The sequence below is a fragment of the Podarcis cretensis genome (assembly GCF_951804945.1).
Source record: "Podarcis cretensis genome assembly, chromosome: 2".
Lineage (NCBI taxonomy): Eukaryota > Metazoa > Chordata > Lepidosauria > Squamata > Lacertidae > Podarcis > Podarcis cretensis.
Genome location: NC_137171.1, coordinates 40,114,162 through 40,138,285, shown reverse-complemented (window position 1 = coordinate 40,138,285; position 24,124 = coordinate 40,114,162). Strand labels below are relative to the sequence as shown.

Sequence of the window (24,124 nt, the reverse complement as noted above, 5' to 3'; positions counted from 1 at the left end):
CATTTTCAAAACCTTTGTCTGACAGGGCAGACTTGTAGCGATGCTGGGATTAATCAAAGTGCTGATACAGAAATAGCCACTTTTGTTCCAACTCTGGGTAGTACTTAGTAGCAACTGGTGCTATTTTGCAGGTTTAGTTGGGAGGAGCCTCCTAGCAATCCTACATGGAGATTCAGAGATTCAATAGCAACTGGAACAGCGTTGTCTGCCTCTATCTCAATTGCCATGCAGTGGATAGTGCTTCAGTAGCAGTGGCATAAATCTTTATGTGCTCCTCTGTGCAAATTCCTTTGGATGAGGCTATAAAAAATGCACTCTAAACTAAATCTTAAGAGAATATAAATTATTTTTTACTGTTTTTACTACACTGTGTCAGCTGCACTGAGAAAGTGTTTCCAAATTCCAAATTACTTGGAAGTCAGTATGATTTTGCCAAATGGTTCTTACTCCCTACTGCGTTTAAGATTCCAGTTTAAGTGTATTTAGGTGTGCATTATGGGAAAAGACCCCTCAAGGCTGAACTACATACAGCATGATGCTAGGTGCAACACTGGTAATATGCCTGCATGCTTGTTTTTTAAAAAGTGATGTTAAGCGCAGGTGGTGATGTCTGATTTTGTCAGGACTGCAGAAGTAGGAAGCAGATGTTCAGCCCTTTCATACTTCATTGCAGTACTAATGGAGATCATCATCCCTTTCCCATGGCTGTGTTGGCCCTGAAAAGAAAGCTCCCATTTTCTTCTTGGGACCTGGGAGACTGTCAGAACTGCTGCTGAGAAGCAGGTGGGTTTCCTATCCTACCATGTAATATGGGCGCCAATGATGCATTTGGTACCATGACACGTTTGGCTGTTAGTCAACTTCCTGTGGTTAACTTGTGCAGCTACTTAATCTAGTACTTCTGCTGTTGTTGAGTGGTGTTACTGTTTCAGGAGGATATTTTCAGCAACCCTTAAGGTTCCACATGAGACAGAAGGTGCAGTATATTCGTGCTTTTCTATCTAAAGCTGTCAAGCACAATGATGTTCTTTTAAAATTCATAACTGTCCTAGGTGTATGCAAAAAGTCTTGTAATGGTAGCATGATTTGCTAAACTAAGTTATCATTCACAAACTTAAGACAAAAGCCAGAAGCACTTTTATGTTAAAAACTCAGCATGGAAAACCAGGCTTATAGTTGGAGCTCCAAACTGACTTGCTACCTCTTTCATTGTCTTGGTTTTTGGCTTCACAGATGTATGACAGAGATCACCAACCAGGCATGTAAAATAAACACAGAATGGTTAAAATATCAGCTCCAAAACAGATGTTGAAGTCTTATTGCATTTCCTAAAGCCATTGTTTACTGCCTTGGCAACCCAAGAATGCTGTTTTGCTTAGAGCACAATTTTGGTAATTCTTCTGCCTTGAATAATATGAAGGAATTTTAAAATCATTTCCAGATTCTGGTAGCTGACTGACACATGAGGGGGAGGTTAAGAGTGGAGGTGGGGGGCGGGAAGCACCAGCTTCTTGTCTCTCTAGGAAATAAATTAAATGTTTAAGTTTATGTAAGACGTTATAGGGATTTTGAAGTCTAAGTTTAGCCATTAATGGCCTGTACTTAGAACTGTGTGTGGTTGTTTTCTTCTATCTTGGTATGGTAACAAACCAGCTACTCTTAGCTAAAAAGATGCTAAAACAAATTACTCCTCCTTGGTCCAGATGAGGGAGATTAGAGCTGGAAAACAAGAGTAAATCCAGCTGCACCCATTTGCCTTTGGATAAACACGGCTGGCGGTTATGTAGCTGTAGTTGTTCCATGTTCAACCTGGAAAATGAGATGAAGTATAACTGAACCTTATCTTTGCCTACAGAATTAGGTTTCCATCATCTGAATATGCCCGTCAGCAAAAGCTGATCCAGCAAAAACAACACACTACCTGCCCACACTGAAGCAAGGAAGATATAGCAGTGATGGATGGAGAGATCGGTTAAGACCTCCAAATTATGTGGTTAGAAAAATCCAATTTCTGCTCTACTTTTAATACTATAAGACAGAATGCAGCAATTTGTCAAGATGCATTTTGCATAACTCAATAGGACTGAAAGTTTTGTGGTGAGAGAAAGGAAGAAATACTAGGGTACAAGAATAGATGGAAATCCACAACAGGACCTCCTTTCCATTTCTTCCTTCACCTTTGGGTTGGGGGATACTCTGGAGCAGATATTTGGGGCACGCAGGGAGCTGCATGGGAGAGGAGAGGAAGAGGGAAGCGAGTTCAAATGGGTCTTACTGCCAAAAGTGACCATAAGATTGCAGTCTCAATCTCTTTAAACAGAATCTATATCCCTTGATCAAACCAAATGGAAACAGTCAAGTGAAGTTTAAGCAAGTTTTGAGTACAAAGGTTCTCTCTCTCATAGACACATATGGAGATCAAGTGTAGGGGCAATGATGGAAAATACCTGCTTTGTGTTATTCTGTAGGGTGCCTTGTGATGTTTTGTAGGATGTGGTGCCACAAGTAAATTTTCCCCAGATGATCTAAATGTTCTTGCAGACAGGGAAGGCAGTCTTTCAGGTAACCTGGCTCTGAGTTGTTCAGGGTTTTATACATTAGTAACAAGACCTTGTACATGTCTGGCTAGCTGCACAGCAGCTGTTCCTTACGCACAGGTGTAAAATTATGTGTGCATCAAGGTGTTCCACTCAACCACCTGGGCACAGCATTCTCCAAAAGCCTCCAGACCAGTCTTAGGGGAAGTACCACAAAGAACAAATTATAGGAGTCCAATTGTAAAGTTACCAATGCATGAATCATAGTGGCCAAGTTTAAAACATGTTTTATTTGTTACCACAACTAATTAGAATGGTTGATTGGAAAACATATGAATGAGAAAGTGAGAAACTTTATTTAAATCAACACCAGGTCCAATATGTGGATAAGAGCACCAACATTCAGGAGGGTTCACAAGGAAGGGGTGGGCGTGTGGTGAAGTGCAGAACAAGGCATAAAACGTCTGTAGAAGATGTTGACTACATGTTACTTTCCCACCCATGCTCCTTTGCTTCTCTCCTTCTCTAGCACCTGCTACATCTTAGTCGTTATATATGCTAGTGGCAAATAAGCCATTTGCAATATGCAAAGTCTTACTTTTTCTATGGTACCCATATATCATGTTGGTGCCTCTGAATGTAGCAGTGGCTATGAAGACCAAAAACACTGTCAAAATAAAGGTTGCGAATTTGAAGCCTAGAAGTTTGACTACAATCCGGTCAAGGCAAGTCTCGGCTGTTTCCAATGACCACTGTTTTGAAACCATGTCCAGGTGTAGCGAGGAAATGATGACGGCATTTAACAGTTATCATTTATACGGCACCATCAATATGCATAGTTCCCGATGGAGAATTAAAATAACGCAGCACCCTGATCAGCTTATCATCTTAAGAGTTGCCGTGGGGTGGATGGGAAGAATAGAAGGAGAGACATAAACTGGCAGTAAGGGTGAACATGGGCAGGATATGCCTTGAGCTTCATTACAAGTGCTTAGGCTTGGTTTCGGCAGAGGAAGAACAATAAGTGTCTGTGTCGAGGTTCTTCAAGGAAACTGAATTTGGGGAAAGAGTCTGAAGGAAATAAGATGCAGCATCAAATGGTTTCTGGAGGCAGTTCTAGGCATTGAAGATGTGGGGGACGGACAAAGGATGGTGGAGATGGAAGAGTGAAGATTATGGGGATGGATATGCAGGCAGAATAATCAGGGGAGGCAGAGTAATGAAGGCAAGGACAAATGTTTGTGCTAGATCCAGGAATGGAGGAGGTAAGAAAGGGTGTCATGTGGTCTCAGTGATGACAGAGGTGAATGATTTTGGTCAGAGGCAAGGGAGTAGGTGGGAATGTGATCGTAGAGATGCAAAGACTGTAGCAGTTAAGGTGGGAGATGACTGGAAGTTCCAGCAAGGCTGCAAGACAGGAAAGGCCATATTTTTGCAAGGCACTAAGGGAAGTTCACCAACTTGCTTGCAAGAGGATATTTTTAACACTTTTTTTAACTCAACACAACTTTAAAAAGTTAATTTTAGCTCTCTAAACCTCAAACACTGTCTTTTCTTAAGCCAATGCAATTTTCCTGCTACTACTCTGGTGCCCCCTACTGGTTACTTCATAATGAATATTTGGGAGGTGAGGTGAACTGGAGCAGCTGTCCCATATGGGCCATTGAATATTCTTTATTTGGAAGATGAAAGCACTTGGAACTTAACACAGCTGTGTACAGTGTGTAGGTGACAATGAATTTACTGAGTGGGCTTCGACTTTGATTGCATCAGTCCCTCAGGTGTCCCAATAGCAGAATCACTATCGCTTTTGTGTCTGCAAAAGAAAGCGTGGGTGGGGGGGGGGCAAATAATCGACTGACTTTTGTCTTATTAAATTTAAAACAGCTGCCTACTAGCCCTGCCCATCTGCCTCCATATTTACTACATGGAGCAACGGGGCCCTCTGCCTTTGTGCGTCCTATGCTCACAGATCAATGATGACATACCTCTGTCTTTTGTACAAACTGAGTAAGAGGCTTCTTGGATCATCATTTTGAAGAGGAAGAGAAGTCTCAAGCCTCTGCTAAGGTCAATCAATGCCAGCCCACATCTCCAGGCCTCTATTTCTACAGCCAAGATAATGTGCTCCAGGCAAAAATTTGTCTTTTTCTCTAAAACTGCTCAGTTACACATTTTGCCAGCAGGCTGTTCAAAACATGATCCAGTTAATTAAAAAAAAAAATTGAAGGAAATAGGAACAAAGTTCAGTGTCACTTATTCTGAACAAAGTGAGGTCCTCTCTTTACTGCTCTCCTTCCGGGCAGACAAGGGCTATACAAATGAGGAAAGGCTCTACACAATTGTCCTTTTCCTCTCTCTTCACTGTTTTGTTGCTAAACCCATCCATCTGCCAAATGTCACTTGCTGATAAGAACTGCCCAGTTTAAAATCCCCCGGTTGTAAATAGATGTTGGCTGACATAATTAATGTCTAGCCCACAACCCAATTTGAATTACAAAGTCAAGGCAATTTGAAAATCAGCCTCTGCGTGATTACCGTTGGTACATACACAGGCAGTCTATAAATTCCATAGCCCCAGGAATTATTTAAATTTTCAAAAAATGAATGAAAATCAGGACAAGATGTCTTTCAGGAAAACAGAAGGTAAAAGTGGGGCATCTGAGATAAACTAAATAGTCTCTTGAGATAAACATTCTTGGGAGCAGTAATACTAATGGCTCCAGGCCACTGTGGGTCTCTAACGTCTGTTACATTTGCGAGGCTGTTATCTGCTCTGCCACCACCGCCTACCCAGAGTAAATCCCCTTAACTGATAAAGCACATTATGGCAGAGATCCCCGCTTGTCACTTCAAGCAAACTGGGTGGCTCAGAATTGGATGTGCTTTCATGGCACCGGGTTGCTATGTTCTGCAGTCTCCTGAGTACACTTCAGCTAGCCACCACTCCTGAAAGGATACCAGACCCTATTGCTTTCATAAGGAAATGTGGTAATGCCAAGACCTGAGTCCCAGGCTGTACAACACACAGTATGAAATTCCCCATTGCAATATTTAAACTTCTTCTTCTTCTTTAAAAAGGGCATATTATTAATATTCCTCTTTTTGGCCGTGTTACTAAACACAAGCCATGATCTCCTGCCAGCAAGAGAGAAGTTTGATCTGAGTCTTACTGCTTCTGTAAAAATGAGACTGCTTTGTTCTTTTGGCATTTTCCACCAGCCTCCCATTTCCTGTCATGATAATGTTATTCCTCCTTAAAACGGGGGGGGGGGGGGGAAGAAACTGGAGATGGGGTTCCCTTTCGGGGAGAGAAATTCTCTGTACCCGCCTTGGCAAGTGCATGCGTTCGCCTTGCTGAGAGATGCTGGTCCCAGCCCATGAACCTGATTAAATTTAACACTCGTGCAATTTTTGCTACCACAGTAGATGATAAAATTGACTCTGAGCATTGTCAGTTTAAACCTGGCCAATTTTAGCCAACCAATGCTCACAGAGAAAGGTTCATATTTTGATCCTGAACTGTTCCCTAGGAAAAAGTTATATGATGTGGCAAGCGCTCGAGACTGGAACTGATCAAGTAAACATACAGTCTGCTTGAGCAACGGCGGCAGCATTGGCTAGATGCCCTCTCCTCCCCACCTCCCTGGAGAAGGAGGAGACAGTTTTGATAGTAAAATGAAGGAAGGATGAAAAAGTGATTCACCTTGCATGACTAGCTTTAGCGTAATAACCAGAAAAGAATTGGACTGCTTTCTTGAGAAGAAGCTCCCCAATAAAAAGTAAAACATAGCAAGCACTATAGGCAGCCTTAAAATTTCTTTCTCCCCAGCTTTATGTTCCTTATCGCCGCTCAGTAGGGTAGGCTCTTTCCTCTTCTTTTTAACAAGGTGCAAATGTATTCCCACGCTTCTACCTAAAGCCAGGTTGCTTCAGCTAGTTAATTAGGAAACATTAATGGGTTCCAGAGATGTGGCTTCCATGATTTGGAAGCAGATGGCATACTCCGGTTGTCCATACCAAAAAGCATTCCTAACATCTATAAGAAACTATCAGCCAACTGCAGGCCTGAGCCTTTAATCAAAGAAATAGTTTCTGTGCATAGATACCTCCCCCCACACTCCTGCAAATAAGCCTATGGTTGAGCGTTTTGAGTGGGAAGGGGAAGAGAAGATCCAATGCTTAGTTATTATGAGAGAACATGGGCTAAAAAGCTTCTTCTGAGATTGGCCACTATTACCTATTCCAGTGCTTTCCCCCCCTGGGGGTACTCAAGTACAGGGACCTCTACCTCCTCCCAAATATTAAAAGTGTGGCACTTACTGTAATAACTTCATGAGCCCTGCCAATTACTACTCAGAGTTATGTATATAAATAACATGTATAATTGGCCTAGATTCAACTAACAAGTCCCGCTTGTGGAAGCCAACATTTGGTGCTGGTTTCTGGCACTTGGAGAGAGACAGATAGGGTTGGGCATTTTCCATATCAAGAAACAAAATAAAATTCAGATTCTGTATTAGGGAATAATCCAAACTCCATGGTCAGAGTTATCTGTGTATATTACCAACACGGCATGTATTTGCTTAGCAAGGTATCGGTACCTTTTAACAGTGAGATTTTCAAGGAATTTGGGTTTGGTTTTAGTGAGATGCAGAACAGAGGGGAAGACAGAGAGGCAGCAGAAGCCACAGGACTTGTAATTGCAGCCAGAAACACAGTGCAGATAAGTGAACATGACAACTGTACAGCAGAAGCCCTGCTTTGGTTGTTGAACATTCACTAGTCATGTCACACAGCTTCTAATATGAGCTAAATCGTTTGAATTAAACTTCTTTGTCTCCTTCACTGCAGAAAGGCTAGAGTTAGGACCTTCTTGCATTTTCATCTTGATTTTCTCTATCATGTTCCCCTGGTTCATAACTGAATCTGTTCACATTGTCTCTCCTTTCTACTACTCTGATCACTTGTGCCTAGAACAACAAATGCTTTGCAATGCTAAGAAGAATACAACATGCCCCCCAAAAGGCTGGTCACCTCAGGAAGCTTCATTAAGACCGACCCTGCATTTTCAGGTCTCTGTAGCCTTTGCTTCAAAAGCAGCAGCATCAATGAAGGGAGCAGGCCCACTGAGCTAACACAACATTTCTCTGATCTTGTTGCATGAATTTGAGATCCTGTCGTGACACACACTGCAAAGAGAATCACAACAGCACTGCAAAACCGAAGGTTATGTTTGATCTTCAAACCAGGAGGAGTCACATAATCCTGGTTGACTTTTGGCTGACTCGGTGATGAATAGTTCCTGTAGAAACACAGAGCACGTGAGCACAGAAGAGGGAGAGAAGGATAAAGGCTTGCACTTACATATGCCTGAGGGCCAAACTGCACACAACACTAAATGCATCACTTGGAAGCATGGAAAGTTTTTTTAATTAAAAAAAAATAGTAATAGGTGCAGGGGAGAGACCTGCAGCTTTAATCCTTCCATCCCAAGTTGTGATCTCAACAAAGTTTGTCCATTTGCAGTGTTATTAGTATTAGGGCTAGTACTAGCTCACTTTTGGACCAATGGAAAGCTCGAAAGCAGGACAATTGTTCCCTAGCAACTGCTATTCAGGGGTCACTAAGACCAACTTAGCAGCTCTCTTTAATCATTATCCTTTCACATGATTACAACCAAGAGAGAGGAGAGCAGGGCTGCACTCTGTGGCCCTGCCCCGTGTCCTAAAGATCTGAGGGCTCCTTGAGTGGTTTAGAATCCTGTGCCTACATGCACAGAACCAGGCTCCCCATATTTCAGACCTTTAAGCCCTAGTTTTCAGCAGCTGAAAAGGGATAGTGGTTAGGAGAATTAGGGATGTTTTGCCCCGATGTAAGTCACTTCATGCTGACTTACACTGAACTGAGCTTGTCATTTTATTGCTAATTCACCCAGTTAAGAAAGATCATTTTGGAACTCTTTGAAATTCTTATTTGTTTTTACCACTTGGCCACCTCACTGCTCAGCTCTAATGCAAGTTTAATTATGAGCAAGTTAAAAAGTACAGGTTCTAATAGAGCACACTTTTCTCATCCCTCCACTGTGAGAACAGTCAATTTACTCTTACTCTCTGCCATTGTTTTGATCCTAAGTGCTAGCAGCCTGGCTCCTTTTTGGTTCAAGCGGAACCTGTCCCTTTTGTATACGCTTGGCTTATTACAAAACCTTCTCCAGTGCCTAAGAAATCAAAAGCTGTCCTTTGACACTGCAATCTTAGGCATGCATTGAAATGCCTCAGCCTTGCCTGTCTACCTGGCACTGCAAATAGGAGAGGCAGAATTCTGGAGGAAGCAATTCTGGAAGTTCTGAATTTCAGCTTCTTGCTTACCCACCTAAAGTTTGCTTCCAATACTGCACAACTACATTTCCCCATTTCACTGGTGCTGACCTGCACCATGACTGTCATCTTCACTCTGACAGTATCTACCAATCTAACTAGATGAAATGTGACTTCCACAACCTTCACACAGGTAGGCAAGTCATTATGCAGTTTACACACCCGTTGGCCTATGACCGTGATAAACTGATTGAAGTCTTACTGACTGAAGTCTACACACCTGTCACAAACCCATCTCCCTGAGTTTCTAAGGCTTGAATTACTCACTGCTACAAGCCCCCCCCCAAGGTCATACCTTCTAAAGGTTTGCTACCTTGTTCTGTAGACTGACAAGATCCTATTTTTTGTGATAGCAGAGAAGCTGCCACCCTGCAATCCCATTCTTGAAGGCTTTGCCCATAAATATCACTGGATCTGAGATTCAAAGAACTGAATGGGTCCCGAACCTAAGATAGTCTTGGGTTTTTTTACTGCAAAATGCCAAGTCAGTGGAAGAGACATTCATGCAGTACACAGTGAAATATGCAGATCCTAGATAATGCGAATGATACTAGTGGGCATTGGTTAAAAAGACATCTCTCTATTGGGAATGAAGTCATATGTGAAACAAGTACTCATTCCCACAGTATAGTAACTTTCAATTGGCCCTAAAAGGAAGACACTCAATTATCTTCCTCCTCATGGTCCCATTCCCCCCCCCCCCAGTAATTCTCACCTGCATCCAGACTGCCGGTTGCTGCTGTCCAACCCATAATTGGGGGAATAGCACCAACCACAGCTCCTACCCATGTATTGACAATGCTAATTCTTTTCAGCGGTGTGTAACAGCATGTGTACAGGATGATGTTGAAGGCTCCCAGGGCTGCAGTAAGAGGATTTACTCCGAAGGTGAGCAGAGCTATTCCTGGAACAGCACAGGAGGCAGCGAAAGACACAGCAAGCAAAGGGCTGTAAGAAAAAGAGAAACAAACAAACAAGAAAATGTAAAAATATGTTAGTGAAAGGATCTGAGGGCAGATTTTCATTACTGTTATCTTTTTATTCAATGCTTTCCTGATAATTCTTTTTTATTAAGCAATCTTAAATTGGGCAACAGTGATGACCACAGAATAAATGTACATTTAGCAAACACCTACTAGAGCATAGCTTCTTCAGTGGTGTACAGAGAACACAGCAAATTTGACCAGCAGGCAAAACAGGTCGGGTGCAGTCCAATGTAGACTGGTCTCGACTTAGCTTTTGTCTTCCCGCTCCTGCCAGTGGGCGTTGAGGGAATTTGAGGTAGCTATATAGGCAGCAGAGCTTCCCTTCCTGGGAATTTAGGCAGGTGTGTATGCAAGTTGCCATTAGGCATGTTAAAGCTAAACATTCACCTGGAGACACACACACACACAACTATTACATTGTTTATAGCATAGTGCAAGAAACATGCCTACATATTATTCAAGCTTTAATTACACAATGTAATACTTTCAACAGAAATTTGTGTTCAAAATTTATTGCCCTGATTTAGCAGAATTTATCGGAATCCTAGAAGCTTAAACTATGGGTTTCACTAAAGTTCCAGATCTGGCTATGTCAACTCTTGACAGTGGGGAAGAAACTATTTTTAATAAAGCATCTAAATGTTTGGTGTAGATTTTTATAGCCCCACACAGACCAGTCACCTCATAGTGTTTTATACACAATTGCAAAATAAGCCTAAGCATGGATGTGCACGGATCGCGTTAGAATGCTGAGAAGGAATAAATGTCTGCCTTCAATTTAACTTTTAATTAAATGGACCAGGCCAACAATTTGATAAGCTGGAACATGATTTTACCAGCTTTACAAACCCAATTGTGGATTTTGCCGATTTAATTTAGTGGAATGCAATGTTTATCAGATTTTTCTCACAAGCTTCTGAGCCAAGAAAAAATGTTCTTTTGAATACATGCAGCTTTCAGTGAACCTATTCAAGACTGACCTTGTAACACTTGGACCTATATTTACACAACAAAGTTAGTTAACAAGTGACAAAGTTTTGTCATGTGAATCTAGCACCTTGGAAATGGAGGCAAGCTCATCACTTGATCACTTGGCTCAAGTATCTGTGTAAAGATAGGTGAATGGACTGATGATGAAGTTCAGAGGGAAGGGAAAAGAAAAAGACAGGAATTTTGTTACCACTTCAGATGAGCTATAAAGGATGCTGTACTTTGAACACTGTTGAAACGGAAAATAGCAAAAACAGGACACTGAAACATTTTTTAAAAGCATGTTCCTCAATTGTTCAGTGACACTTCTGAAACATTTTTTTTTTGAAGCAGACAATAACAGTAAGTCCCCCCCCCCTTTCAATTTGCATGAAGTGGATTAATGTGATCTAGAGTTAGGAGTGAGTAGCCATGTCTGGTGATACCAAATTGTTCACGGTGCTTAAAACAAAAAGGGATTGTGATGAGCTCCAAAAGAATCTCTCCAAACTAAGCGAACATGAAAACATTAAAATCCAAATGGAAAATCTTGTCTTGTGAATGCAGAACTTGCTTTAAAAAATATGAATTATATTTTTTATATCTATTTATCCTCTGGACATGCCTTTCTTAGGTTTGAACCACTTCATGTGGCATAAAAATAAGTCAAGTGTCAACTCTTTGAGGAGCTGGCAGAACACTCTGTGAAAGCCAATATTATAGGGCTTGAGAGATTTTTATGGAAAAACACAACTACTTGCCTGTAATAGGGCTGGCTGTTATTTACCAATTTTCCATATTACTAATTTGACCCCAGAAGCCGTAATGTGCAAATATCCTTTGCTATTGCAATAGGTGAAGTACAGCTAAAGGCCTAAAAGCCATGTTCATGCTAGGGAGATTTAAAATTTGAAGCACTTTCTACATGGACTAGATGTTTGCATCTGGAATTTGGAAAGGCTTCTTTCATCCAGGAAACAATATTCTGCAGTATTGACTCTGCAATATTTAATTCCATAAGGGGAGACTTTTTCCCCACAATGTGCAATAGAAAAACAGGGGCACGTTTCCCCCACCCGCCCTTGGAAATTCAATGCAGTCACACTCTGAAGAGTACCTGTGTGACAGTGACAGATCCCATGGGAGACAATATGTTCCATTTCCCTTAGTGTAACATCTGCTCTGTTGACAAGTCATAAGCAGATTTTTTTTTTCCTGTTTGCAGACATAGCCTGGGACCTGATGATCCAGCTGGTGTGTTTTATCCATTTCTAAAATCACTAGGGGTGTGTGTGTGTGTGTGTGTGTATGTATGGGTGTAATCGGGAGTTAGGAGAGAACTTTGATGAGGTATGAACAGGATATACGTGGTGTGCTTGATGTACCACCCTGTAAGGCAAAAGGCTGTCAAAGCCAGCTCATATTCACAAAACAAGTAAATTCAATGAAAATTTGCACAGCTGCCTTGTCTTTGGCAGTGCTCTGAACCACCACCTCAAGTGTGCCCAAGGGCACACAACCAACTTCTGCTGAAGACAGAGAATATTGTTACTTTACAGAACAGGTTATTTCACTTGCTTTTCACAGTTACCAAGCCAGGGCCCTAACATAGGCTACATACAGATGAGCCAGAGTGCAGCATATGCCACCCTACATTTTTTAAACTGCACTTCAAGAAAGGAAGCACAGAGAAACAGCTGCACATTTTAGAACACAGAACATACCCAAAGCCATAGCAGTATCCAGTGTGTCTACCTTGAGAGCTGCTTTCTGTTGCCTGCATAGTGGACAACAAAGAGGCACTATTCCAGAAATCAAATTATGAACATATGCCACTGGTCTATTCGGGCTGGCAGTGGATCTTTGAGGTCTCGGGTAAAGGTCTTTCCCAGCCCTGCTCATTCAGCTCCTATTCAACACAATATACCAAGAAGTGACTGTGGAAAATGATGCATGGGAGGCATAATAGGAACCTGCTGAAGGACAGGGTACAAAAATAAAATGGTAATAAAATGGAACCAGAGCTATGGGAACCACTTTCTTAGGCCTCTGCTTCTGCACAGCCAGTTTAGTTTAAAAAGATGCTGCCTATTATTATTACTATTATTTTAATCACCATCACATTATGGCAGGAAGGAGAAGCAACCTGTGTCAAGGAAGCCCATGACCTTTGCATAGCGAAGAGCCACTGTCTGTGTATTATTTGGTACACCATGTAATCTTAAGGAATATGCAACATGCCTCCCCCTTGGCTCTGCAAGGATTACATCTCGCCGGCAGTGGGAGTGACTAAAAGCTTACTGGGGAAAGATACACCTGAATGGAGTGAATAATCAGAGAGCTTTTTCCGTCCAAAGCTCACTGACATTTGTCTCTAATAGCGTTTGGCTGGGGCAGAGCCCCTCTAACCTCATGCCATCAACAGGGACTGCAGGACAGTGAAATAAAAAGGCTGCTTTCCTGCTCATTTAGATCAAGCTGCCACTGACACAGCAGGGCTTCCCAAAAATTGTCTGTCAGTCTGGGAAAGAAGCATTCAATGATAGCTTTGGTGGGAAGGCAATCGCTTGTGAGTAAGATTCAAGTATACATGCCCTGCACAATTGCTATGCATTCATATGGAACTCTACTCATCCTGAGCAGTGGACAGCAGTCGGTATTACAAAACCAAACCAAAACCACAGAGGCTATTTTTTGGCACCTAATTCATGTGAGACTATAAATCCTTTGAATCAAGGGCTTTTGTTACAATGAACTGGTTAAACTGTGTTTATATTTTATTGTTTTGAGACAGCTAAATACTGTCTTCCAGTGCTGAATAGCAACATGATCATGGACTTATTTCTGAATTTATCCAGGTCCATCACAATGTATTGCTCAGCTGCTCTCACTGTGCCATGAAAGAAAGAAAAAATCGATCTATAGGAACTGGCAGACAACACAGTTGGTGAAAACAGGCTTCCGCTGTTCTTTACAAACATAATTAAGAAATGAATTGGAGGTTGAGGGAGCTACAGATTGGACATCCATAAATGAAGCCTAAAAACAGGCATTGATTAACTTCTCAGCCCTTATTACACTTTCTCTGCTGCATAAATGGAGATGTAAGCATGCATGCACGCACACGGTCGTTGAACTCCTAAGTGCATTCAAGAAAATGCTTGTGCAATTCAACCTTCCAATATTATGGAATTTTGATTATTATTTTATTATAATAAATAATGGAATCTCACTAATGGGTACATGTATACCTCCATCTGAACAGGAGTGACAACACCAGCAGCATAAGGGGCCCATTTGTGAGAGACAAAATGCCAGAGCTTTGTGCTTGAGCACTGCTATTTCATTTGGCAGCACAGCCCTGAGCCTCCAAATGGAAGAAATGGTATGTTGAATCAAGCACCGTACATAGCAACTTGGCTGCACACCACCTTGTTCCAAAATGGACTCTTAATTGTAGACATGTTCAAGGCAGCTTATCCCAAACTGAAGTAAACTCAAAGTGAAGGACAGCACTTTCAGAAAATCAGGCACTCTGCCCCACCTTGGGAGAACTGATAGCAACAACATCACAAATGTCTCCTCAGAAGAATGCTGCAATGAGTTTGATGGGACTTACACCCAGGTAAGTGCGGAAAGGATTGAAAGGTAAAATGTCCAGGAAGGCATAATTGCGTAGGCTTCAGGTAACTACACAGATCACCCAAACTCTAATATGTGGCAGCAGACGGTACATTAAGGATGAATTTCCCCCATGTTGCTAACAAATGCCCGTATAAATATTTTATTTTATCTAACATGGTCTTAGCTCATTTTTCCAGTTCCCACGGCAGCTTCTATAAAATAATTTTTTAAAAAAACTAAAAAGAAAGAGCATAAGGGTAAAACAACAGTAAAAAACAAAACAAAAACCTGTTCTTTATCTAGACTCCTACCCAACAGGCAAGAGAACAACCCTGAGACTGTATTCATATTCTATAGTAGTCCATGGCATACTCTTTAACACATGCATTGAGACAGCTATCCGCAATGAGACAAAATAGGCATCAACCAGGCAAATGCCCTTAACCAGCTGGCAATGCTAGTCTACACATTTGCATTTAATCAGCCTTCCTTCCTTCCTTCCTTCCTTCCTTCCTTCCTTCCTTCCTTCCTTCCAGTGGTACCTCGTGTTGCGAGCTGTCCCCCTTACGAATTCTTTGGGTTACGTGCTCCACTAACCCGGAAGTAGATGCCCCTCGTTGCGAACTTTGCCCTGGGATGCGAGCGGAAATTGCACTCCGGTGGCGCGGCAGCAGCAGGAGGCACCATTAGGGAAAGAGTGCCTCATGTTACGAGCGGTTTCTGGTTACGAACAGACCTCCGGAATGGATTAAGTTCGCACCCGGAGGTACCACTGTACTTTTCGGTTGCAGGTACACCAGCAATGAAACACTTTTCTCCCCAAAGCCATAGTTTCATTGTTGCTGCTGACAATGGGAACAATTTTAAATTAACTTTGCTTTCATTATGTTCTGCACCAACAGGTAAGTGGGAGCATGACAGTAAAGGTGAGATGGATGCTCCCCAAGACAGGAATTTCATCTGCGTACAACACTGTCAAAACAGTTTATTGTAATAAAAAGAGTCATTGTGAGCACGTTTTTTAAAATGTCAACACTGCACTGATTAGGAAAGGCAGAATCACCAAACAAGTTGTTGTGAAGACAGAACATGAATGAAAGATAGAAGCCGTAATGATGCTGGAAAGGTTTTCAATTTGATGATTCATTTGAGCAATGTATTCACATATTGGTTTCTGAGGCAGAAGTGTTAGGCATATAACCTTCAATTAGTTATAAATGCAAACAGACTTCACAAGCCTATTTCCCCCCTTGTCAACATTGTCTCATATAATGCTGTTCAGACTTGAAAGGCTGGGTCCCTCCTACAGTTTCAGCTACATTCACGTAAGCAAAGCTAAACCACATTAAGTACATCTGTAGGGGATATTTGGGCATAATTACCACACCACTGTACTGTTCACACTTGCAGAATGGTGTTGTGGACAAGTTTTGAAAGCTCCAAGATCTTTAGAAACAACTTTTCCCAAGGTACCATTGTGACCTCTACTGAAAGCAAAGACCTGCATCTTTGAGGTGCTCTCAATGCATTAAGTATGCAGTTGCTCTAGTGCTCTGGACACCTTCTCCACAGCAGGTTCATGGATGGTGAAACTTCAGTAATTTCTACAGATAACTGATGCCTTTACTTTTAGAAGTCATATAGTTATCGTATTATTTCAGATGTATGTATGTTTCAGTACTTGAACCTAAAGGCATTTGTGAGAGAAAAGCATGTCCATTTCCATGGGGGTTCCCCCCATATTTCCACTTCTTACCACACTCAGCATCACTCTGGAGGGTCTTCTAATTCTCAATAACATTTTTAAAGTCCCCCTCAGGGGTCTACACTGGGAAGAGGGAGATGTGAAAGCCCTGATCTATGAGCAGATGTTCACCCACACATCCAACTCCGGAATTTTATTATCTAAACTTTTTTTATAATTCACCAGTCCTCATGACCAAGGAAGGCTATTTAAAGACTTAAAGCAAATATACAATGACCACTAATTTTCAAAATTTATGGCTTTTATGATTTTGCACAATTACAGTTAGTAACATCAGGGTCTTTGCCACCTAAGCCATATAGAATACTCGCCTACAATACAAGGAAACACTTCCTGAAGTAACAGAATTGTTCAAATTTCAGAGGGAGATAGGCATCCACAAGGAGGTGGAATGGACTGAGAGGGAGAACCTTGCCAGTCTCAACCTTTGGTAGAAAACAATATAGGAGTACTTTTGGATATGCTAGGGTAATCTTTCCCATATCAAAATGCAACCCGGGCAGTACTCTGTCACTCATTAATTTACAACACAAATGGCTCTTGTGCATTGCCTGGTACTGATTATCCCACCAAGTGAATACAACTACCTTTTAAAAGAACAAACACCTGGTATCTATGGCCATTTTGCTAGCAAATAACAATCCCTTCCAGTAGGCACCTATATCCTTTCTTTTATAAAAATTAAAACTGCCTCTTGGACCCCTGGAGATAAGTTCTGCTGGCAGGCACTCGGTCTGACTATTGAAACTCTTTGTGCCAGTACCACATGTGGATGCACTACTGTGGTGTTATCACAAGTCTGCCACCACAAGTTCCCAGCGTGCATGAATCTAACATACCTGAACCTACTGTCTTGAGGAATACTATATCACCCATGTGGTTGGAAGGTCATCTCTGGTGCTGCTGAGTGGGGGAAATGTTTCCCTGAACTGCAGAGTTTCATGGTTAGAGTTTTACATTTTAAGGTCCAGTGTGTTTTTCCTGCTTTTCCTCCATGGTTTTCAGATAGGAAATGCTTATATTTGAGATATTGAAACACTTGCAGGTTTTGTGGGGCCTGAAGTACATCTGTATTCTTTATTTCATTTATATTTTTGTGTATCTGAAGTTGCTCTCTCCCCTTTACATTGAGACTGTACTGTGATATATGCAAAGTCACATTAGTTTATGCTGGGTGTGGGGTGGGGTTTGTGTAAAGTTAAAACTTTTGACGGAGAAGGCTTCCCCTTTATTTATTTTCAGCTTTGTGGTTGTAGTGTGAACATGTGTGCACAATGGGGAAAAATAAAATAAAATAAAGCAAAATCCACTTGAGTCAATGTGCTTTGAAAAGACATTCAGAGTATCTGCAAACCAATACCAACAACATAATCAGTACAACAAACTGATAATACAATACATCAACTTATGCGAAGAACCAGGAAGAAGCAACCAAACACGAGAGAAAAGCATGGGGAGATCTTAATTCTGAGCAAAAGAATGAGTCATTAACTAGAGGTGGAGCAACACTAACCATGACATGGTTCAAACCTAGCCATCGTCATCTTTACTTTCCCACAATTCCCATGTGGTAGGTTGGCATTAGCCTGTCTTCACACACAGATGTATCTGCTTGCCTCCACAAGGTTTGGACTAACTTGAAAATTACAATGAAGGCAGCATTCATAACAAATTAAGGCGTCACCACAAATAATCAAATCCTGGCAATTCCTCAGTGCTGAAAGCACACAGCAACTTGCTCAGCACATCTTTTGAGGCAGTTATATTTACATCTGGAGTAATGCAAACCACATTTACTAGTATTTTCAGAAGGGATGAATAATCTAGTAATAAAAATAATAAAAGTGAAACTAAATCTGGAAGAAATATGCCTCATACCAGTAGCTGTTTTGTGGAAGACTTTTTGTTTGTTTGTTTTGAAGAAAAATAAACAAAAACCTGAAGCCCATAAACTAACTCTTGTTATAGGCAAATAGTGTCAGAATTACAACAGATCAACAGCCAATCTGTGTGTGACCACCAGCCATTCAACAAATAGACCCAAAGCTTTAAATCAAAACCGTTGTAAAATTGCACATTATGTAATCATTTAATGAAGCTGTATGTGGTGCTTGTCACCTACAAAACGCTTAAACACAGATAGAGAAAAATATGTTTTTACATTCAATTACTGGTTTTAATCAGAAATTTCCTTCTTGTCTAATGAGATATATCTTCTAATTAAAAGGGAGGAAAAAAGCTATAAGCACAAGGATTACAGATTTATTGCTAAAGCTACCTTTTCTTCCTTGATGGGGGACACAGAGGCAGTATCAATTACAGCCTTTAAAAGCAGGAAAGCTGGTGTCGCACTTTTTGTCACCATCTTTCCCTGGCTTTCAAGCGCTTATGAACAATCAGGAAAACTGATGATGGGATCTGCTCTCGCAAAGACACAGAATTACATTAACCAACAGTGTAATGAAGTAAAAGGGCACTCATTTAAGCAAACAAAGTGGGCATTATATGAGGAAGAAAAAATACTAATATGCATATTCACTTATTTCCTCACTCGCTCATGCAAAAAGGTTCATGACTCATGAAAAAGACTGGAGGCTGTTTGGTTTTAAAATTGAAATGCAAAACTAAATTACAGCTTTAATTGAGAACTCAGGCTTCCTCCCATCAATCCAGGGTATTGGGAGAAGGAGTTCCTCTCGGCCACTCATGCCTAAAGCCTGAGAGATGGTGCTGCCCTTGGAGGGAGGGACAAAAATAAGAAATCCTGTCAACTCTTTCCCATGAATTATTTAACTCTCTCTCTATGTTAGAAATAAATAAATTAGGGGTATGCCTGCTCTTGGACATCTAGAGTTGTATTAATCTTCTCAACATAGTAGTTGGTGCCAGGTCAAGAAGGGCAAGATGTAGCAGAAAGCCCTCTATGCAAGTTCTTGGCAGAATACTGAGCATCTCAGCTATAATATTTGGCTTCAAGCCACCAGGCGATTGTAAGAACCCCAAATCTGCCATTGTTGTAATCTGTACGGACTTTTGAGTTACTAATGTATTAAATGCAGAAGAGGTAAAACACACTTATAAAACTGATAAGAGATTGAGGACAGCTAGAAAAAGTATCTCAAGCAACTCTTTCCCCCTTTGATTTCTCTTTTAGGACAATGTTCCCCTTCTTTCATTGTACTTTACCAGCAACTACTTCATGCTGGCTGCAAATATTCATAACCACATGAAAAAAATATTTTGGAATATATTTTGGGTTAGAGTTCAATCAGACCTTACACTGTAGGAAAAAAATGTCATAGGCAGCCTGTGGAATACCTGAAAGTAGTGTGTGAATATATAATTTTGAAAACTGCTTGGGTGGTGGGGAGGGGGCAGGGATAATGAGGAAATTCAGAAGAATATCCCTCTAAACTATGTCTACATAACTATCTCTAAATAACTACGTCTGCTTTTGCTAAAAAATTTAAGCTGGGTTGTAAACTCCCGAAATAGTACAAACATGCAACAAAGATATTGATAATTGCATACATCCTTCTAGCTGAGAAGGGGGCTAGTTCTACCAAGTGGTAAAGTGGAGCTCCTAAAACTCCATAGGGATGTAATAAATGGCTCCATGCTTAAAAGCACTTAAGTAAGGAATTTTGACGGTCATCATAATATTTTATCTCCTGATAAAAGGATTTAACAACCAATTGTCTGAAAAGGCAGAGTTGTCTTTGATGTGCACAGGCTTAGAAAAGAAGCACTCTTGAGCTGCTAATATCTCTTTTTGTCTACATGGCAATCCAGACTCATCAGTAATAACTCGAAGGTGGTCTTGATTGATCTTGATTGTTGGAGAGAGATGGAGCATGGACAGTAGGCTGAATATCCCAACACTATGGTGCATTTCTGTTAACTAGCAGACAATTCATGGATGGCACATAACAATAAGCCAAATATGACTTAGCATGAAACAGCACATGTGCAGACTACCAAAGAGGATACTGTGGTAGCTTTACTCCTTCCCAGTCATTCGTCTGCTGTGCTGAGATAAGGAATGTCTAATGTATAGACATGTTTAGCAGGCATGTTTAAAAATTGTCTAGTATACTAATGATATAGCATCTTTAAAATAATCTGGCTAGAGAAAAATTATTAATTTAACAAAGGATACTAAACTCAACACTCAAATCTCTTAAATCAGATTTCTGACATAAAGTATTATAAATAAATCATTATGTATTATATTGGTTATTGTACAAATAGTTAACCTGTGTTTCAGCAACCTATCAGTATGCATGTTTTTCAGGAAATACATTCATCAAATACCTAGAATCTTTTTAAAAAAACAAACAACCCACACAATTATTTAAATGACCTTGATTTTTTTTAAGTGATCCAATCTGAATGAAAAGGTTTGGAGAAGCAAACTGTCCCTTGGAGCCTCGAGATGGCATTTCTACTCCAAGCTATGTTACTTCAGTTGCCAGCAAGTCTACTTATTTGCAAAGGAATAAATATTGGCTGTGGTAAAATATCACATAGCTGTGTGAATTCACTTTTTTTGAAGCAAGAAAAGAGCTCAATGCATGGCACCCCAGCTTTGCTGTCAACAGAGAGTATAGAAGCTGTTGTTTGAAAATGTAATTGACACTGTATTTTAACCAATTTGGAGGCAATTAGCTTTCCCAGATCCTAACCAATGTGAGTTGCAGATGTTCCATCTCCTCTGCCCAGAATTAGTGACTTGAGCAGCACTATAAACAAATCAGCTAGGTTTAAAGTAGTCACTTTGTTTTCTGAAAACAGACCAGTCTATTTTTCATGCTTACATAATTCAGTGCTGGACCAATACATTTTCACGAATTTTTTTTATTAGGATAGTGAGTGAACATAAGACTACAAAGAAATTTAAGGATTGGAATGATGGAACAGAAAGAACTGCTCTTCTAATCTGTACACCAACGTTAGCTTTCAATCCTACACCCCTCCCAAAAGCTATCACTAGAACCTATGCTACTGTATAAGGAAGCCCCAGTTCACACATGTGTGAGGTGAAAGTGTGGTGGGAATAGTAGCCTGAGGACCTTCCCTCCCCAGTACAGATAGTGTGCAGTGAACCAACCCCTTGGGCAAACTGCCAATTGTGTGATACTCCTCCTTGAAAAAGCAAGGGAAGAATCATATGAATTAGGTCTGAGTGCAGCTCAGAGCAAACCATTTTCCAAGTGTGCAATCCTTACGTAGTCAAAATACAGAGCTATTGCATCTGTATGGTAGAAGGAAAGTGCTTCTTCTACTTTATCTCAATGTTGGCTGTAAGTATGATCCAATGCTAAAAGACACCATCACAACCCATTTTACTTAAAGCTGAGTTTGATTGCATTACAGTGGTACCTCGGGTTAAGTACTTAATTTGTTCTGGAGGTCCGTTCTTAACCTGAAGCACCACTTTAGCTAATGGGGCCTCCTGCTGCTGCTGTGCCGCCGGAGCACGATTTCTGTTCTCATCCTGAAGCAAAGTTCTTAACCTGAAGCACTATTTCTGGGATAGCAGAGTCTGTAACCTGAAGCGTATGTAACCTGAAGCATATGTAACCCGAGGTACCACTGTACTGTATTGAAATAAGATCTGAGTGCAAATGGTTCTGAAGTTTCTCAGAAGGTCAATTTTACTTCACCCCTTTTGTGTCAAAAGGAAGTTTCCCCTCCCTGCCAAAAGGATTCCTTGGGGTAGGGTGGGGGGAGTCTGCCAAAGGCCAATTCTCTTCCCTCTCAGGCCCCAGACTGCATGCTGCTTTCTGCTGCCAAGGATATTCTCTGGCAGCATGTATATGCCAGCCTTATATTCATCCATTATTACTAACCTAACAACCTACATATACTATTTGCAAATGCATTCTCTGACTGCCTATCCTTATGTGGCCAAAATGGTACCATCCATACACATGAGGGAAATTACAGTGGGAAGACCAAGACTTGCAGAAGTACACATTGTGGGGTTCATTTTTTAAATGAAAAAAAACCTCCCCGAATTGGGGTGAGGGAGACGATCTCTAAAATAGGCCAATGGTAACTGAGTGTACTTAGGAAGTAAAAAATGCTGACTTGACTGCTGGAGAGAGAGAAAAAAATGAGGGTGAATGGAAAAATCATAGCTGCTTGGCTGAAACAAGGAACAGAAGCACTTCACCAAGAAAGTGTATAGCAGGCCCCACTTGTTACTGTAACATTATAATATTCAAAGCTGCCCATCATCTGTTTTAAATGTATAAAAATACCAATTATTGTTTTGGGTTTGAATGCTTCTTTCTGCTTCCCAATAGTTTTGCTTCCTCTGCTACCCTTTTCCATTTAGGTTCTAATAGTGTCTGCATACAGCACACTAACTTTTGAAGCCAAAGGCTGGCCTATCACCATCTTCAGGTTCACAGTAATAGCTGCAGACCCTCTTAAATTCTTATGCAGAAAACCTTGAACTGAGCAGGCCATTAGAAATTCATAATGAAGGCAAACGAGCAAATAAGTTAAAACCCAAATTCCACTGCACGGACAGGAAAAGGCCCAGGGTCCCCTTTCAGCAGGATTTATAGCACAATATTCACTGTGACTTTATCAAGAAGATTCCAATAAAATGTGTGAGAGGGCTCTTTGTGTATCTTAGCCTCTGGAATGCAAACTGTGCAGCAACGGCTATTCTAGAAATGCCTAATTAAAGTGTAAGCTCTGGTATCTGACTTGCCAAGTTGATAATGTGTAAGCTGTCCCTTGTTTAAAGGCCTTATAAACTCAACCATTTATAGAAGAAATGCACTTTTTACGTGACTTACTGTAAACAGAACTCAAGGTGCAAGCCATTTACTATCCCTGGCAGTTCGGTAATGGACTTGCTGAGTGGTGTCATTTCTGAAACTACTTGGCACATGTTGAATAACGGGGCTGCTGTGGTTAAGTAAGATAAGGCCCCACTATTAAAAACAGAACTGAGTGCTAGGGAGTTGGATTGTCTTAAAACAAAATGTACAAACACAAATCTGAATAAATTTGACAGACTCCATAAGGGCTAAACACTGAGAAAATGGCAGGCTTATCCCAGAGACAAGATGTATTGCTTCACAAGGCAGGGTGGATATATTCTTTATAAAAAATAATCTGGTAGCCCATAAGAAACATCACTCTTGATGTGTTTTTCCCACTATTAGTTACACTCTGCTTTTAGATACACACCTCTGCAGTAGCAACACACCTACATTCTCATCTGAACAATGCATATAGGCAGATTTCTATGGGTAGCTATGAACAAGGGCAGAAATAAAGACAATGTTCAAATGAGACAGCTTATCCTAGTTGCTTATCCCTATTTCCTTGGCTCTGGTCTTCAGAAGAATCAGAAGAATTGATGCTTTTGAATTATGGTGCTGGAGGAGACTCTTGAGAGTCCCATGGACTGCAAGAAGATCAAACCTCTCCATTCTGAAGGAAATCAGCCCTGAGTGCTCACTGGAAGGACAGATTGTGAAGCTGAGGCTCCAGTACTTTGGCCACCTCATGAGAAGAGAAGACTCCCTGGAGAAGACCCTGATGTTGGGAAAGATGGAGGGCACAAGGAGAAGGGGGCGACAGAGGACGAGATGGTTGGACAGTGTTCTCGAGGTTACCAGCATGAGTCTGACCAAGCTGCGGGGGGCAGTGGAGGACAGGAGTGCCTGGCGTTCCATGGGGTCACGAAGAGTCGGACACGACTAAACGACTAAACAACAACAACAAGTCTTCAGTTCTTCTTGGAGGCTCCCAAAACCCACTTACAGGATGTATCCTGGGGATATTGCAGGCAACAGTCTTTCTTGCCACTTGGAATTCTCCCCGGTGCTGAAAACA

The 24,124-nt window shown here is 41.1% G+C and overlaps 1 protein-coding gene and 1 long non-coding RNA gene across 2 annotated transcripts in view; one reads left to right on the top strand and one right to left on the bottom strand.

Annotated features, from left to right (window-relative positions):
* The window catches only part of LOC307210429, a 963,897-nt gene that overhangs the window by 351,409 nt on the left and 588,364 nt on the right, over nt 1-24,124 (top strand). The window lies entirely within an intron of this gene.
* Nucleotides 1-24,124, bottom strand: part of COX10 (cytochrome c oxidase assembly factor heme A:farnesyltransferase COX10) — a 91,649-nt gene that overhangs the window by 2,874 nt on the left and 64,651 nt on the right. Inside the window, exon 6 of the mRNA XM_079966259.1 lies at nt 9,633-9,865. Coding sequence (XP_079822385.1) covers nt 9,633-9,865 — 233 coding nt within the window. The remainder of the gene's footprint in view (nt 1-9,632; nt 9,866-24,124) is intronic.